Below are 17,302 nucleotides of genomic sequence, written 5' to 3' on the forward strand. Positions count from 1 at the left end.
GCTGAAACTTGCCATTATAAGATGAATCAATAGCGGAGGGGGGCGGGTGTTACATGCTCACCATACCTCTTTTCCCTTTTTTATGTATGAAATGCATACCGTCAGGTTTACTTTTTAGGACGATTACCTTACTTGTGTGTAGTTACGACGCAGCGATATTTGCTAACCTGTCCTGGAAAATGCGGAAGCTCCGCTCATCTCAAAATGCAAATTCTTGAAGGAACACTTTCCAAGAAAGAATTTATGTCACTCGCCCTTTAAGAGGCCGCGCATGCGCAGATCACTGATAAAGTTAACTCCTGAACTTCGCAGTCAGGAAAAATTCTGATTTTAGAAAATAGTAGCAAAGTCCCGTTGTCCTGAGATGGCATTTCGCCGGAGAAACAAGAGCTACCCTTTCTTTAGTCAGGAATTCCTCATTCAGAACCATGCGGACATCGTCTTTAGTCTGGTGATTTTCATTTTGATTGGATTAATGTTTGAGGTAAGATGAACTCGGATTCTCCTTCTCCCTCGTCTCACTCAGCTGTTGGTTGTTGGCAGAAGTCTCCAAGGCAGTGCTATTTACTTTGGTAAACTCACGGCCGTGCAACGTCTCAACTAAAACGTTGTGATTTTGCAGGCGTCGGAGGGTTTGGGGGGTTTTTCTTTTTTCTCTTTTGCATCATTGCAAAGCTTCCCGCGGATATGGTGGCTGCGTTTTACACCGCTGCAGCTTTTCCAAGTTTTGCGAACAATGAACACTTGGCGTTCGCCGTCAGAGCAGCAGATTTGTCCGATACTGCCGAGCACAAGCCGACGCCAGCCGGGGGTGCAGACCGCGACGGTACGACTTTCACCGCTGCGTCGGAACTCATGACAAGATTCGGCGTCTTCCTCTTTATTGTACGTACAACCTGAAAATGGGGTGACGTTTGAAAGGCGTTTTGCCAGATCAGCTGTTGTAACGGAACGTTGGGTTCATAATTTGAGCGCAGGACAAAACTTTGCCTTCGACATGCTTTTGTGCCCTGTCCGGCCAAAGCCAATAAGCAGAAATTAACCCTCTCATCCACTGCGTGGACCCATATTCTATCCCCCCCAAAAAAGTGTGTTGATCCTTGTCGCCAGCTCTCCCCCCCCCTCTCTCTCCCTCTCTCTCCCTCTCCAGCCAACTCAGCCCGCTGCAACAATTTGATCCCCGGTTTAACTGCCACGTCTCAATCTCTGAGCGGTGTGCTGCTGCGGCGGCGAACCCAGCCGCCTGGAACCGAGCAGGGGGTTCACCAGTGACACGTATAATATCATTTTCCCAGACAGGCAGACGTACGTGTGCGAAGCTAACGCTGTTATGCCCGCCGCTTGGGTATTTTACACGGTTTCAAGCCGGAATCTCAGTTTTGGTTTTTATGCGGGTGTTTAAAATCCAGGTGGTGGTGGTGGTGGTGGTGGTGTGTGTGTGTGTGTGTGTGTGTGGGGGGGGGGGTGGGTGGGTGGGTGGGGGTGTCCCGGGTGGGGGGGGATCCCTTTTTTAATTTTCACTCGTAATCCGAACATGCTTTTCTGCGCGTGCGTGCGTGCGTGCATGTGCATGGAGGTTTGGGTCGTTTTGTGAACAATCGGGACTCCGGCGTCCACCAGGCGTCCGTCCACCTGTGGCCCGGCGCGCCAGGAATGCCGACGATGTGTCGTTGCGTTCTCGCCCCCCCCCCCCGATAGGACCATTCACCATCCGACGTCAAACTACAGTGTGTGATTGTGGAGTTGTAAACTTTTCAGGAGAGTGTGGATGATCACTTACTCGTTACTTAGGGGCCCTTTTTTTTTTTGCAAACCCTCCCCGCGGGTTGCGTTCAGCGCAGACTCGTTTCCCATGCCCGACAACCGCTACCTTTTTGGGATGCGAAGCACTTACTCGCAAACTGACGTCTGTTTAGCTGTACCATTTCCAAAAAATGTTCCGAGTGAGTGCATCTGGGGGGGGGGAATGCCTCTTTGAGACGTTTATTTTTTTCTTCATTAACATTGTAATTCTCAAGGGTAAGGAAACAGGCAGAATATAATTTGTCTGCACCCCCACCATTATTCTCTTGGCCTCTCCCTCGGGTTCTATCACTTGGTATTGCCCATGTGGTTTGAGTGGGATTTCACAGAGAGGTCAAGTTTCGAGTTTTATTTATCAAACGCACAACAACACGGCGGCGCCAGACATTGCTGCCAATGAAGTGCTTAGGTATCAAGCTAACCTCAAAAGAGCTAATAAATAGATAAATAATATTCAAGTTTAAAGTTACCCTAAAATCCGAAATCTAAAAATGTACAGTATTTACAGGCGTAACAACGATAATAGAAATAAAAACTATAGAAGTGAAAAAAGGCAGAGGAATAGTACAGCGGCGGATGTAAATATGGTCGTGTATAAATATGTAAATAGATATGTATTATATGTATGCGTCATCAACTGATGCAAGTAAGACTGGCGCTATCCGTACTTGGCGGCCCTGACATTTTCCCCGGGAGCATCCCTGTTTTCATTGTCCTCTCCCGCAATTTCTCCTGTTTTTCCTCCCGTCATTGAGCGCTCACTCATTATTAATGATAAAAAAAACGTATATACTCATTTTCCCCCCGTCATTATTACAGCGTGCGGCCCTTAAATCGCACTGTTTTATTGTTTCCACCCGGACTACTTTACAAGCTGCAAAGATTTGCGTCTCATCGCGTCAGAGGGGATCTGATAGAAGGAAGTGCGCCAACTTTAATTTTACCAGCAGGGGGCGCGGTAAAACGAATCGCGGTCAACGGGAGATTTACACCAAATCACTATTTACGACTAACGCAGAACATTGTCGCGGGATATTCGTACTCTTCTTGAACGCGTGTTTCGGTATTGATTTACGGCAGGTGTTTGTCTTTACGGCAGGTGTTTGTCTTTACGGCTGTAGTTGCTTGTCGTCACCTAGCCGCGGCTCTTAGACTAGCGTCAGGCCATCTTTATGTTTCCTAAATTCTGATTTGTCGATTTGTCGGTGTAAACGTTGGAAGACCTAATTCCAAACGACCAAGATTTGTGGACACTGGAAAAGGACATGATATACTTAAGTCCAGATCAGATCTTTATTGTCCCACACGGGGAAATTCCGTTTGTAGCAAGGCACAACAGATGCAGACAAAAACACCATGCCACATAATAGAATTAAACTACTGTAACCCTCCATATAAAAGCCAGCGGTTAGGTATGGTAGCCTACATGTGTGAAGACGTAGGTATAAAATAAAGAGAATACAATATTCCATATGCAGAAAAGTTTGACATTTTACATTGTGTGCAAACGTAGTATACGTATTAGAAATGGAATAAAGGAAAAGCTGTATCTAATGCCCTGGGAGCCTCAAGGTTCACTTTGTAAATCTTTAAAACGTGGAAATTAAGTGTTCATCCCTCATCGTCCATCAACAGAAACGTATAGTAAAGACACTACTCGCACAATGGATGCAGTAAATACATATTCATAAAGTGCTAGTCAGTAACATTGACCTTAAAAGACAATTAGTGACCTTCTAAAACGCTCATTATATTGTCCAGTCCCTTGAGGGATGAATGAGAAAAAAAAACACAGATTAGTTTGGATGGCTAGCGGCCTCAGCCTGCCACTTCTTTCACTTCCACCATCCATAATGTTCAAATGCCATGGATGGCTCTTGTCCTCCATAACCCCACAGAACATTTTGAGCAGCCGGTCCGGATAGGACCCGATCCACTGTCCTCCCCTCCCGGCTCTCCTGGATGTTTAATTGATCCTGTCTTTATCAGTTTTGATTATATCCCCCCCCCCATAAAATAAAATAATTCCATACACTGCATATAGCAGATATATAAAAACATATTATGGTAGGCTAGACTGAGAGACATTGATTTCCTCAGGCAGTACAAACGCGATTTAGTCAGTTTACCCATAATATGTTCCACATGGTCACCCCAAGTTAATTTATTATTTAAAAAAAACCCCAAATATTTATATAATCCACTTGGTCAACTGCAGAATCTTAAATTGTCACGACGGCAGCCTCAGTTTTGTTCCTGCGGAAGTCTATGACCATTTCCTTCGTTTTACTGACACTTAACTCCCCTCCAAGTAATTCCAATCACAGTTGTCAATAAAATATCTTGTCAAGATTATCACTGGCAATTAATCCAAGCGAGCCTCTACCTTGACCCTGAGATGAAGGGTCAAATTACTTGGAGAGGATAGTCATGGTCTGTAATTGCTAAAAATTGACCTCCTTTACATTAGCGATGGTGAGGTGCTAGTTATGTCAATCACCATAATGATCTTCCATTTTACATGATTAATATTACGTTAACGTGTGATTTCCATAACTACAACACTGGATTTACTTGCGGCGTAATACCACAATTCTTGTTTGTTGAGAAAAAAACTTTTATGGGTCATAAATTAGGATAATGAAACAAAAAGAGCTATTAGACCTATAACTATGGTTACCTGCTATGTTGTAGCACCAGTCAACACTGTTTTTGATGCATGCTCAATAATCCAGGTAAGAAAATCAAAGGAAGTTGAATCAGTTCATCTGGACACAGCGGTTATTGAGAGAAACTTTTCATCACTCATCTAAGTGACCTCTTCAGTCTCAACTGACTGCAGGTATCCCCCCACCCTTATAAACAATAATGACCGAAACCAACGATCGGTTTCATTTGCAAATGGCCATGACCATTAACTAGAGTTTCAATGGCCATGTGTACTATTCACAGAGGATTTGGTAATGTTTAGTGGCAGTAGTATAGTTAGAGGCGTGGGTGTGCTATGGGTTCCCCAGTCTCACTTATAGTGGCCAACTATGGAGGAAGGGGAAAAGAGAGCTCCGATGTCCTATCCAGAGACACCACCTAGCCATTGGTTCAGATTTGTGGACAACACCTGGGTTAAAAATAAATCTGAGGATGTACCACATCTTACCGCCCATATTAACTCTGTGGACAACCACGTCAAGTTCACCAGGGAGGATGTGAAAAATGACAGGTTATCCTTAGACTGTGAAATTGCAGTTGGTGAGGGGGACATTTGATTGTTGATGTTTACCGTAGACCAAAACATACTGATCTGTACTCATGGTTTGACTCTCATCATCCACTGGAGAGCAAACTAGGAGTCATCAGGACGCTGAACCACCGAGCTGACAACGTCCCCACCGACACAGCAGCCAGGGAAGGGGAGAAATCCCACATTATACAGGCCCTGGTTAAGTGTGGTTATCCTAACCGGGCCTTTGTCAAAGCCTGGAAGACGCCCAAACAGTGTACCAGCTGATCGAAGAGAGGGCAACAGCTGCCTAATCATAAACCAGTGGTGATGATTTCCAAACACTAAGTCTCAGTTGCTTTCAAACCCCCAAACACGCTGCGCCAGAAATTGGTCCCCCCTAAGAGTCGGCGCCCCCCGCACAAACAGAGCAATATAGTGTACACTGTTTAGTGCCGGGAGGATTGCCGTGATTTATACATTGGGGGAACCAGAGACGCTGGCCAAGAGGAATACACAACACAGGAGAGCTGAAGTGTCAGGCCAGGACTCTGCAGTCTACACCCATCTACAGGCCAGTGGCCACTCTTTCAGGGATGAGGATGTGCACATCCTTGATAGGGAGGAACGCTGGTTTGAACGGGGAGTGAAAGAGGCCATCTTGTGTGAAGAGGGAACGACCATACCTGAACCGAAGGGGGGGGGGGGGCAAGAGTACATCTGTCATCATCATACAATGCTGTGATTGCAACCATTCCCCAATCCTCTGTGAATGGTACACGTGGCCATTGTAACTCTAGTTAATGGTCACACCCATATTTACATATGAAACGGATTGTTGGTTTCGGTTGTTATGCCACTGAATTGTTTATAAGGGTGGGGGGATACCCGCAGTCAGTTGAGACTGAAGATGTCATTTAGATGAGTGATGGAACGTCTCGCTCAGTAAACATTGTTTCCAGATGAACGGATTCAGTTGTTTTTGAGTCAATACTGCTGTGAGCACAGACTTCGGTATCGATGATCACATGACATCGCTTGGTCAATAGGCGCTGTTTAGGTACCGTGTTAGTGCGGATGTATCAGGGAGGAATAGTTCCATTCAAGAAGGACAAGTAGGAATCATACAAGCCATAGCATTATGGGAAATGTGCATGGAAGTGTATTCCAAAACTGCCATAATATCGTGGTCCGAAATTGTTATAGTCGAATGAATTGCCACTTTAACTCATGTAGACTTTTCACCTCTATTCATTTTTTTCCTATTTTAAATTCACTGGTGCTAGAGGGCACTAATGATTTTAGTGTCTTACTGAGGGAATGCTGAGTAGTTTATCTTCCCGCTAGACATTTTTGGAACGCACACAGTTCAACTGTGTTAGTGTTCTGTATACTTAACAAGGAAACCGTGGCCTTTAATTATAAATCGAGTTGTCCCTCAACACTACGGCAATGGAGGTCGTAAATATAGGGGTTTTCAGGGACCGTAAATTGTATTATTCTGAAATGCACACTTTTACTTACCATAAAAATGAATAGCTAAGCCCAAATCTTGATTTTAATTCAGCCCCCCCCCAAATGTGAACTTCTTCCACTACGTTTGAAGTTTACGTTTTGTGTCAGATGCATGATGGCGCCCCTTGCGGGTCTGAGAAAAACTAACAAGAGAGCGTCTAACAAGCGAAAGGGGTGGTCAAAATTATTTTAGCGTCCAGGAAAAAAAAAAAAATCACGTTGATGTTAAGCATCTGATCAGGATATTATGCTGGAAATGTGCAGTGAATGCCGAGCCTCCGGTTAAAAAATTGCAGATAAAAGACAACGACCTCATATCATGCTGTTCGTGACATAGTCGCACAACAAATGTGTTTCGTATATGTGACACAATATGTCCTTGTTTAATCCCCAGGCAACAGCTAAGACTGCCATACTATTCATTCAGCCTCAGTACAACGTCAGCACACTATCACCAGGTATGCTGCCTTTTTCATGAATTTTTCAGCAACATAGACATAGCCTGTTGTAATGAACTAGACCATTATGGTTGTTCACAACTGTTCAGAGTGAACAGTCACCACACTTGCAGTATCAAAATAAATTGAATGAAATGCCTAATGAAGCGATTCATAATTGTGTTTAACATGTTTGTGTTTTGTCCCCCCCCCCCCCCCCCCCCCACTGTGTGTTTAGAGGGTGAAGTGACGCTGTACCACTACGGATGGAAGGATTGTGCAACCATACTTTTCTATTTCTTCATCACCATCATCCTCCATGCTGTAGTGCAGGAATATATTCTGGATGTGAGTATTTTCATTGTAGCAAGCAGAATTATTGGTAGATATTAGACTGCCGATGAGTTAGACGTTAAAGTCAGGAACTTCAAAAGAGACTGTGCTTGTGATCAGATGTTAGAAATTGTTTATTATGATTGCAATTGTAACACAGAAGATGTTCTGTAGTGTAGATGGCAATAATGCAGATGTTATCTGCAGTAACGTGGAACAATAAGTATAATACACTTTAATATATGAAGTCTTTTGTGGCCTAGTTACCAACTAGCCTGTGTGCAACCTGAAAATCCACTTTCTTTTCCACCAAAACTGCATACACACGGTTGCATTTATCAGGAAAGAAACGTTGCTACATAGCTCCTTTGTAACCACAAGAATTGAAATGGCTGATGATAAGGCATAGCTAGCTGTGCTGGAAAATATTATTGTGGTTGTGGGAACCGTAGATGTACATGCACACCAACACTGCTAATTTTCTTTTTCTTTGAGGCATGTGAAAGCATATCCTATTATTACCAAGACACCGATAAGTTCTTTCTGTAAACATGACAAAGTTAGAAATACTGCATTTAGTCCAGACAGTGAGGCATGCGTGCAAATAAATCTGTTCAGTGTTGCGATGATAATGTTTTATGGCAGTAGTGGCTGGTGCTTTTCACAGGAAAACACAGCTGTTATCTGTTGTTATCTAATGGCAAAAAAAAGTCATTATTCATATCTATCTTGTCGATTCTGAAACTAGCTCGGCTGGTCGTATGTAAATTTTGACCTTTCTTTTAGCATGAAGTCAGCCAGCTTAGGCCCAGTTTGGACCTAATATGAAACACTGATTCTGAAGAACTTGTGGTGGTGAAAAACTTTGAAAAAAAATATCTTAGGTTTTTTTAAGTGTAATAAATCTGGAAAACTGTAGTGAAACAGTCTTATAGAATGGGACGCCAATGCTGGAAAATGTTGACCTGTTTAACCAGCTGCTAGTTGGTGATAAAGCATTCTAGAAATTTGGAGGATTAAAAAAAGAAAAGAAAAAAACCGCCGTCACATTCCTGTGCCTGTCAAACTGGTCTGCATCACAGTTATCCATTTTGATCAAACAAGTTTTACTTTCACAAGTCTACTTTCTTTCCTGTCTCGGGAAAACTCGGCATTTAAATGAGTGAAATAGTTCATAACCTACATCACACTTGCTTCGGAAAACGACAACAGATGTTGAACGAAAACGCCTGCTGATCCCGCCCCTTTGAGAGGTCGACCAATCATCATCCAGAAGCCGGGCTTCTTGGTGATGATTGGCCTCTTGGCTGATATATTCATTTCCCTTACAAAAACCACTCATAATTCACGCCTCTCACTGACTTGCGTGGAAGCTCTGTGTCCGGGCAGGACCCAAAACGACATTTTAAATGTGATTTACCCAGTAAAAGTTGATCTTTGCTCCAGTTTACTTGAATCTGCCCACTGCTGCTCTTCCACAGTCTAGTTCATGTGGTTTACACTGTCCACCGAAACCAGATCACGTCGGCCCGATAGAGCAGTGGGATAGTGCAGATATTTTACCCTTTTTATTCACTGATATTGAATTGCACCATGAGTAATATCGACACATTTTTGAATATTTCATCGGAACATTTTTTTTTTAGAATCAAATTTTATGGGAAGCCATGCTTCCCGCGTTGTCTTAAAGCAACTGCCTCACCGAATTTTACTTTAACAAGGATATGAGTGTTGGCCTTAAGTGCTGTAGTGTTTACATTAGGATGAAAAATCGGTTAATTTAATGAATTATGAATCTTTTTTTTTTCTGATTTTTTTTCTCCCAATTAGTGGCCATATCTATTTTAGTTCAAACACCCACCCTCGTACTGCATGCATTCACCAACTGCATCTCTCCGGCCGGCAGTCTCGAAGGAGACGCCTCCCCACTTTCGTGACAAGGCGAGTCCAGGCCGACCCACTGCTTTTTCCGACACATCCAGAGACGCATTCATGTGACGAACACAAGCTGACTCCGCCCCCCTCCCGAAGACAGCGTTGCCAATTATTGCTGCTTCATCGAGTCCGGCCATAGTCGGATCTGACGAGACCGGGGCGCGAACCCCGGTCCCCAGTGAGCAACTGCATCGACACAAAGCCGATGCTTAGACCGCTACACCACCACAGACCCGAATTATGAATCTTTACCCAGTGTTAAAAAGAAACAGTTGACTGCTTATATGCATATATTGAATATTACATATTTAATAGGACCCAGAAACACGCCGATATTTATTCTCTTCTACTTTTCTCAGGCTCTCGGTAGGAAGTTAGAAAGAGACAAAAAGAGGCAGTGATATTGATGCAACTTGAAAGTACTAGCCTGTGGTACTGGGGGTTTTTTTTAAAAAAAATTTTAAAGCGCCATCACAATTGGTTCTCAAAGGACTAAGCCTTGAAGCGAATGCCTTCCATCATGAGTACATTTTTAGAAGCAGCTGTAGATAGCATCCTCTTTTTGTTGTCATAGTTATTTATATCACGTACACTTCCTTGATGACTTGAATAGTGTTTTACATAACCACCCACGGAAACAAGGATGTTGGCCTGGCTCCGTTGTCATATGATGTGCCACCAGAAATGTTTGAGTCCCTGTCCACATGACCATGATTTGTTCTGTCGTTCCGATTTCAGAAAGTGAACCGACGGCTCCATCTCTCCAAGAGTAAGAACACCAAGTTCAATGAGTCGGGACAGCTCTGCGTGTTTCACTTGGTGTCCAGTGTGTGGAGTTTCTACATCCTCATAACGGTGAGATTGACCCATTTGACTTTTTCCCCTGAGTGAATGAAAAGAAATATATGCCAGATATCATTCCTACGTGGAGACGTTATACCTATGCTTTAGATAAGAACAAGAAAACAAAGACCAACTAGTTCACTCTCACTATGGACCTTCAAGAAATACACACACACGGCGTCCGGGTAGCATGGCGGTCTATTCCGCTGTCTACCAACTCAGGGATCGCCAGTTCGAATCCCTGTGTTACCTCCAGCTTGGTCAGGCGTCCCTACAGACACAGTTGGTCGTGTCTGCAGGTGGAAGCCAGATGTAGGTATGTGTCCAGGTCGCTGCACTAGCGCCTCCTCTGGTCGGTCAGGGCGCCTGTTGAGGGGAGGGGGAACTGGGGGGGAATAGCGTGATCCTCCCACATGCTACGTCCCCCTGGTGAAACTCCTCACTGTCAGGTGAAAAGAAGTGGCTGGCAACTCCACATGAATCGGAGGAAGCATGTGGTAGTCTGCAGCCCTCACCGGATCAGCAGAGGGGGTGGAGCAGCGACGGGGACGGCTCAGAAGAGTGGGGTAATTGGCTAAGTACAACTGGGGAGAAATATGGGGTGAAATCCAAAAAAAAAAAGAAATACACACACACACAATTCCCCTTATTACACTTGAATAGAAACAATTTTCCACATTATCTCTGTCAGGATAACGCTCCGCTACTACTACTATTACCACTTTCGGCTGCTCCCATTAGGGGTCGCCACAGCGGATCATCCATTTCCATTTCTTCCTGTCCTCTGCCCCTTCCTCTGTCACACCAGCCTGCCACCACATCCATAAACCTCCTCTTTGGCCTTCCTCTTTTCCTCTTCCCTGGCAGCTCCATATTCAGCATCCTTCTCTCAACATATCCAGCATCTTTCCTCCACACATGTCCAAACCATCTCAATCTTGCCTCTCTTGGTTTGAAACCGATTAATGCTCCACTGGCAGCCATAATACTGAGCAGTTTCCTGTGTGTCTCTGAAATGCACCTGAATCAGAATCAGAACCATGTTTATTGGCCATCTAGGTTTGCACAAACATGGAATATGACTCCGGTTTCATGGCTCTCTCAGTGTACTTAACATAGAATAACAACACTACAACACAACAATCTTCAGATATACACACAAGGATTGACTAGTATATACAGGTGAAATAAGAGGTGATAAAGTGCAATGGTGCAGAGAATATATCAGAGATGCTGAAATAGATGTTAGCAGGTTACTTACATACATGCCTGAGGTAGATGGACATGACAGAGCGTACCAGTATACATACAATGTACAGTACAGTATATACAGAATGGTTGGATTTATTTGACAGTGTTAAGCATTCATTTGAATGACAGCCCATGGAAAGAAACCGTTTTTATATCTGGTTGTTTTGGGGTACAGTGCTCTGTAGTGTGCAGAAAACAATCCGTGAATGTGAAACCTAAACTCTTACTTCCTGGTCAGCCGCTACCTTCGATGGGCTATATTGAAATAGGCCACACTGTAATGAGAAGTGCGAATGACATCACTGGCAGACAATTTTCTGCACAAGTTCGGTGGTGTTTCAGAGTGACACACAGGACTGCTCAGTACTACGGCGGCTAACAGAGCGTTAGTTAGCCCTACATATATTTAGAGACTGCTTTGAAAATTGTGATTGTTCCCCTTTAACTAAAATATAATGACAGAAGAATTGAAGCCTTCTCGTAACGATTGTTCTTTCTGAATTTGTTAACACAGGAAGGGTACTTGTTACATCCCAGCAGCCTCTGGGAGAACTATCCGCATGTACACCTCAGGTAACACAAGATGAAGGTTGAGGATCTGAATGTTTGCAGATAAACCGTGTTCTCCTGATAGAATAAAAATAGGATTATGTCAGTGCAAAATTTGTGGGTTAGGCATTTATGACAAATGTGTCAGTTTTTTTTATTATTGATGGTATCATCTGCATTCAGTTTTAAAACTTAGTTATTGTTTTTAGTACAAGCTACATTTTGTTAACTACCCACCCATAATGTATCCAAATGTATCTGAAAAAATGCCATACTCATTGACAACATTATAAAGACATATTTATATTTGGTTTCTCTCTATCTCAGTCTCTCTCCGTCTCTCTGTCTGTCTCTCTATCTATCTCTGTCTCTGTGTGTGTGTGTGTGTGTGTCTCTCTCTCTCTCTCTCTCACTCTCTCTGTCTCTGTCTCTCTCCGTCTCTTTCTCTCCGTCACTCTTTCTCTTTGTCCATCTCTCCGTCTCTCTTTGTCTGTCTCTCACTCTGTGTCTCCCCGTCTCTATTGCTATCGCTTTCTCGTTCCATCTCTCTTTCTCTGTCTCTCTCTTTCAATCTCTTTCTATCTCTCTCTCGCTGTCTCTGTATCTTTATATTGTTAAAAAGATTTCAAGTCTGTTTTTTGATAATTTTTTTGTTAAATAAAGACTTTAAAAATTCAAAAATGTTCTCTCTCTCTCTCTCTCTCGTCCAGGTTTCAGGTGAAGTTTTTCTACCTCACTCAGCTGGCCTACTGGCTCCATGCTTTGCCAGAGCTCTACTTCCAGAAAGTACGCAAGGTCAGTAGGGAGGCCATAGCAATGAGAGATTAGCTTTGTTTACACTCGTGGATACACAGTAGAGTAAGTTTGTGAGAATTAAAACGGAGAAAAAAAACAGATCTGTCCAGGAAAATGTAAATAAAGAATATTTGTCTTTCAGGAGGAGATTCCTCGTCAGCTCCAGTACATCTTCCTCTACCTGCTGCATATCTCTTCAGCCTACATGTTAAAGTAAGCATTTAGTGTTGTTGAAAGGACTCAAGCCTCTTCTGAGACACCTGATGATTTAACAACCGGTTTTCTATCCATGGAAAGGACATGGAAAAATCAGCATAGATGTAATTTAATGCGGAAAATAACAATGGAAGATTCACAAGTTACCAGAAATTGGCACGGAGGAGTTGTTTTTCAAATGACATTGCCAATTGGATTGGTGACAAAGGAATATTTTGTCTCGACCAGCATAGCTTCATGTTCATTACTCAGCCAGAGCATTTCTGTCCTCAAGTGCATGGAATTTATGCAGAGATTAGAAATGACATGTATTCAGTTTGATCAGTAATGACAAAGATGACACTCAAGTGCATGGAATTTATGCAGAGATTAGAAATGACATGTATTCAACTTGATCAGTAATGACAAAGATGACACTCGGATGGCAACAGATGCAGTCCCCGAATATACAAACAGACAGTGTGGCCAACAGAAGTGGAAGTATAGATTTGGTCTACTAATTGATCTAGAAATACATGGTTTGGATAAAAATACACCATTAAAATGTTATTTCCTCTTCTACTTTTATGTTCATCTTTCCTGTCCTGCCCCATAACCTCATCTGACCAAACACCTCTGTCTTATCTCCCTTCCAGTTTGAGTCGTGTGGGGCTTGTTCTTCTCTTTCTACAATATGTGTCGGAGCTCGGCTTCCACATTGCCAGACTGTTCTACTTTACGGATGAGAGCCATCAGAAAATGTTTGTAAAATATTTCTTTGGTTAAACTGGTCTTGATTTTGGCCCAAGTGTATATGTTTGTTACACAAAATGTCTGCTGTGCACGTATCATATTTACCGGGGCGGCATGGCTCAGGAGGTAGAGCAGGTCGTCTAGTAATCAGAGTAGTGTCTCAAGTCGCTGGTTCAATTCCCAGCTCCTGCAGAGAGTGCGTCAGAGTGTCCTTGAGCAAGACACTGAACCCCTGTCTGCTCCTGATGAGCAGGCTGGCGCCTTGCATGGCATCCTCCACCATCAGTGTATGAATGTGTGTGTGAATGGGTGAATGTGAGGCATACACTGAAGTGCTTTGAGTGGTCGGTAGACTAGAAAAAGCACTGTATAAAAATGCAGTCCATCCATTTACCGGCAGTACGGTGTCAGGTATATATCCATCTGTACTCAGCTTTCCCAACTTTTTAAACTGTTGGGATCCACATGAATCTATTTGATAATTGGGCTAGTGGTAGAATTACACTTGAATCTAATGCAGTGCATCTGGCTGCACACCACTGTATGATCTGCATTACCATTCCACATGGCTCAACATATCAAGATGAAAACACCTGTATTTCTAGTCTCCTTAACCTTTTTGTTTTGACCATTGCTTCCCTGTGTGTCCTGCCCTAGGTTTGACCTGTGGGCAGTCAGCTTTGTGTTTACACGAATGGTGACTTTGACCCTGATGTTCCTCGCTGTGGGGTTTGGTTTGGCCCGTGCTGAGAATCAGGGGCTGGACTGGGAGATGGGCAACTTCAACACTGTGTTGATAAGGTAAAGGGTTAGAGTTAGACCCACCGATCGGAGCAGGAAACTGGCCTTTTTTAGCTACAGATTGGAGTGGCCAGTTCATCCCAAATTTCCCTTGTCAGTTTATGCAATTTCACTTTGCAACTTAGTAGGCTCTAACTACGGGATTCTTCAAGTCATGGCTGGTTGTTTGTGAAAGTGGCTGGTTCGACACAAGGCATTGTCAGCTGCATGCTCCTTGTCTCAGTCTGACTTACCATTTTACCCGTAATGACAGTAAAGAATGCCATTTAAGGTGTTTTCATTTAAGAAACGTCAGCTGTGGTTTGGCTTGAGGTTACAAATTCGGGTGTCCAACTCAGTCTATGATGCAGCTATTTGGCACCCTGACTTTCATATATAAACACACACACACACACACACACACACACACACACACACACACACACACACTAACCCTCCCATCCTCTGCTGGGTCCCCGTAGGATGACAGTGCTGCTACTGGTTTGTTTGACTCAGTCCTGGCTTCTCTGGAAGTTTATCCGTTTCCAGCTGCGACGTTGGAGAGAATTCAGGCATGAACAGGCGGTGCGCAAGAAGACTGCCATCAAGCAACCCATACGACCACTGAAGAGAGACTCGCGTGAGTATACACACACACACACACACACACACACCTGTTTCATAAAATGCTCAGAAAACCTCAAAAGAACTATTTAAAGTGACATCCGGGTGGCGTGGTGGTCTATTCCGTTGCCTACCAACACAGGGGTCGCCGGTTCGAATCCCCGTGTTGTAACTCTGGCTTAGTTGGGCGTCCCTACAGACACAGTTGGCCATGTCTGTGGGTGGGAAGTCGGATGTGGGTATGTGTCCTGGTCACTGCACTAGCGCCTCCTCTGGTTGGTCGGGGTGCCTGTTCGGGGGGAACGGGGGAATAGCGTGATCCTCCCACGCACTACGTCCCCCTGGCGAAACTCCTCACTGTCAGGTGAAATGAAGTGGCTGGTGACTCCACATATATCGGACGATGCACGTGGTAGTGTGCAGGCCTCCCCGGATCGGCAGAGGGGGTGGAGCAGCGACCGAGACGGCTGGAAAGCGTGGGGTAATTGGCCAGATACAACTGGGGGAATCCACAAGAAAAAAAAAAAAAAGAATTATTTCATAGTTGAAGAACATTTAGAATTTATAACGTTTTTGCTCCCAGTCCTAACTTTATTTTATTTTGAGACTTCATTTAATTTTCAATATTGATTTTTACTATTACTTATTACTTATTTTGCATAGTAGTGAAATTCTGATTTTGTTCACACCTTTTCCAATTATTCTATTGGTTCTCTTGATTAACTACTGGAATGTACTACATGAAGTTGTCTTGCTTTACGTAGGGCCAGATTTATTTCTCCCCCTCTCTCTCTCTCTCTCTGCCAGTGGGGCACCATGAAAACGGAGTTCTCAAAGGTGAGAATGGAGCGTCTCCTCGGACCAAGAAGATTAAAGCCCCTTAGGCCCGACCTGCAGTGGTTACCCTGAACAGCAGCCTTAGCCGTGGCTATGGCTTTTCATCAGCACAGTGGGTGAATTGGTGGCTGCTGCCCATCAACCTCCTGATGATTTTGTCCAGAGATGTCACAGGTGCCGTCACTATGGACACAGGCTTGAATGCTGGAAAAATTGAAAATCCACGGAAATTCCTTGAGCCTGACAGACATTTACTCTTCTCATCATATCAGTATTTTTTTTTCTACATCTGCGCTCCCTTTTAGCCCCAACCTTTGGACATTGTATAGAGAATGATTTGAAATGTAAAACAATGTGTGGCACACACTGTATATACTGTGTGTGTCAGTGCTTATCTTCATACCTGAGTACTGTACTGCTCCTAGTTTGTCTGATGCTGCCGCTGTTTTGGGCTCTAGTTGAGGAGCTGGCTTTGCTTGTTTTGTAGCCCGATCCATCGGTGCAGAAACATTGTTAATGATGCTACGGTAGCCAGTAAGAGGCTTACTGCCAGATAGCCGTAATGTTACCCACTACCTATATCAGGGAATGGTGGTGTGTCAAATAGGTGGGCCTTAAGTGAGATTTGGCCAGCCAGAATAGTTGGTCACTTTGCCCCTCCACCTCTTGATGTCAGTCTAAAATCCTGCTTTTCTCACTGGTCACTTACAGATAAGCATCATGTTTTGTGTGTTAGATATTACAGCATGCAATTCCATGTTTTTCTTTTTTAAAAGATGTGATCATTACTTTCATTAAATAATGCATTTTCTGAAATAAATGGTAAAATTTTGCATTATTTTAAATGACTAAAACACTGATGGGGGCAGGGATACGCTGTTATTTTTCTGCAAGGTCTCTCTATTCTCTTCCTCTAAACTGAAAGGATAAAGGTAAAACATTCTGGGGCATCTAGGTAGCATAGCGGTCTATTCCGTTGCCTACCAACATGGGGATCGCTGGTTCGAATCCTTGTGTTATCTCCAGCTTGCTCGGGCATCCCTACAGACTATATAAAATGCAACTTGACTGACTGACAATTGGCCGTGTCTGTGGGTGGGAAGCTGGATGTGGGTATGTGTCCTGGTCGCTGCACTAGCGCCTCCTCTGGTCAGTCGGGGTGCCTGTTCAGGGGGGAGGGGGAACTGGGGGGAATAGCGTGATCCTCCCACAGTGAAACTCCTCACTGTCAGGTGAAAAGAAGCGGTTGGCGACTCCACATATATCGGGGGAGGCATGTGGTAGTCTGCAGCCCTCCCCGGATCAGCAGAGGGGATGGAGCAGTGACCGGAAGAGGGGGGTAATTGGCCAAGTATAATTGAGGAGAAAAAGGGGGGGAGGGATAAAACATTCAGCTGTCTTATGTACAAAGTGTCTGATGTTTTATGCCAAG

General features: G+C 43.9%; 1 protein-coding gene across 1 annotated transcript; it reads left to right on the plus strand.

Annotated features, from left to right (window-relative positions):
- Positions 1-322: 322 nt before the first annotated feature.
- tram2 (translocation associated membrane protein 2) lies at positions 323-16,678 on the plus strand. Its single transcript, XM_056294697.1, has 11 exons — positions 323-484; positions 6,933-6,996; positions 7,214-7,323; positions 9,982-10,098; positions 11,852-11,910; positions 12,597-12,681; positions 12,824-12,894; positions 13,533-13,637; positions 14,287-14,430; positions 14,892-15,049; positions 15,841-16,678. Exons 1-11 carry the CDS (start codon positions 365-367, stop codon positions 15,915-15,917), a joined length of 1,110 nt encoding a protein of 369 aa, XP_056150672.1. The 5' UTR covers positions 323-364; the 3' UTR covers positions 15,918-16,678.
- The last annotated feature ends 624 nt before the right edge of the window (positions 16,679-17,302 follow it).

This window comes from Lampris incognitus, chromosome 15 (genome assembly GCF_029633865.1).
Source record: "Lampris incognitus isolate fLamInc1 chromosome 15, fLamInc1.hap2, whole genome shotgun sequence".
NCBI classification, from domain to species: domain Eukaryota; kingdom Metazoa; phylum Chordata; class Actinopteri; order Lampriformes; family Lampridae; genus Lampris; species Lampris incognitus.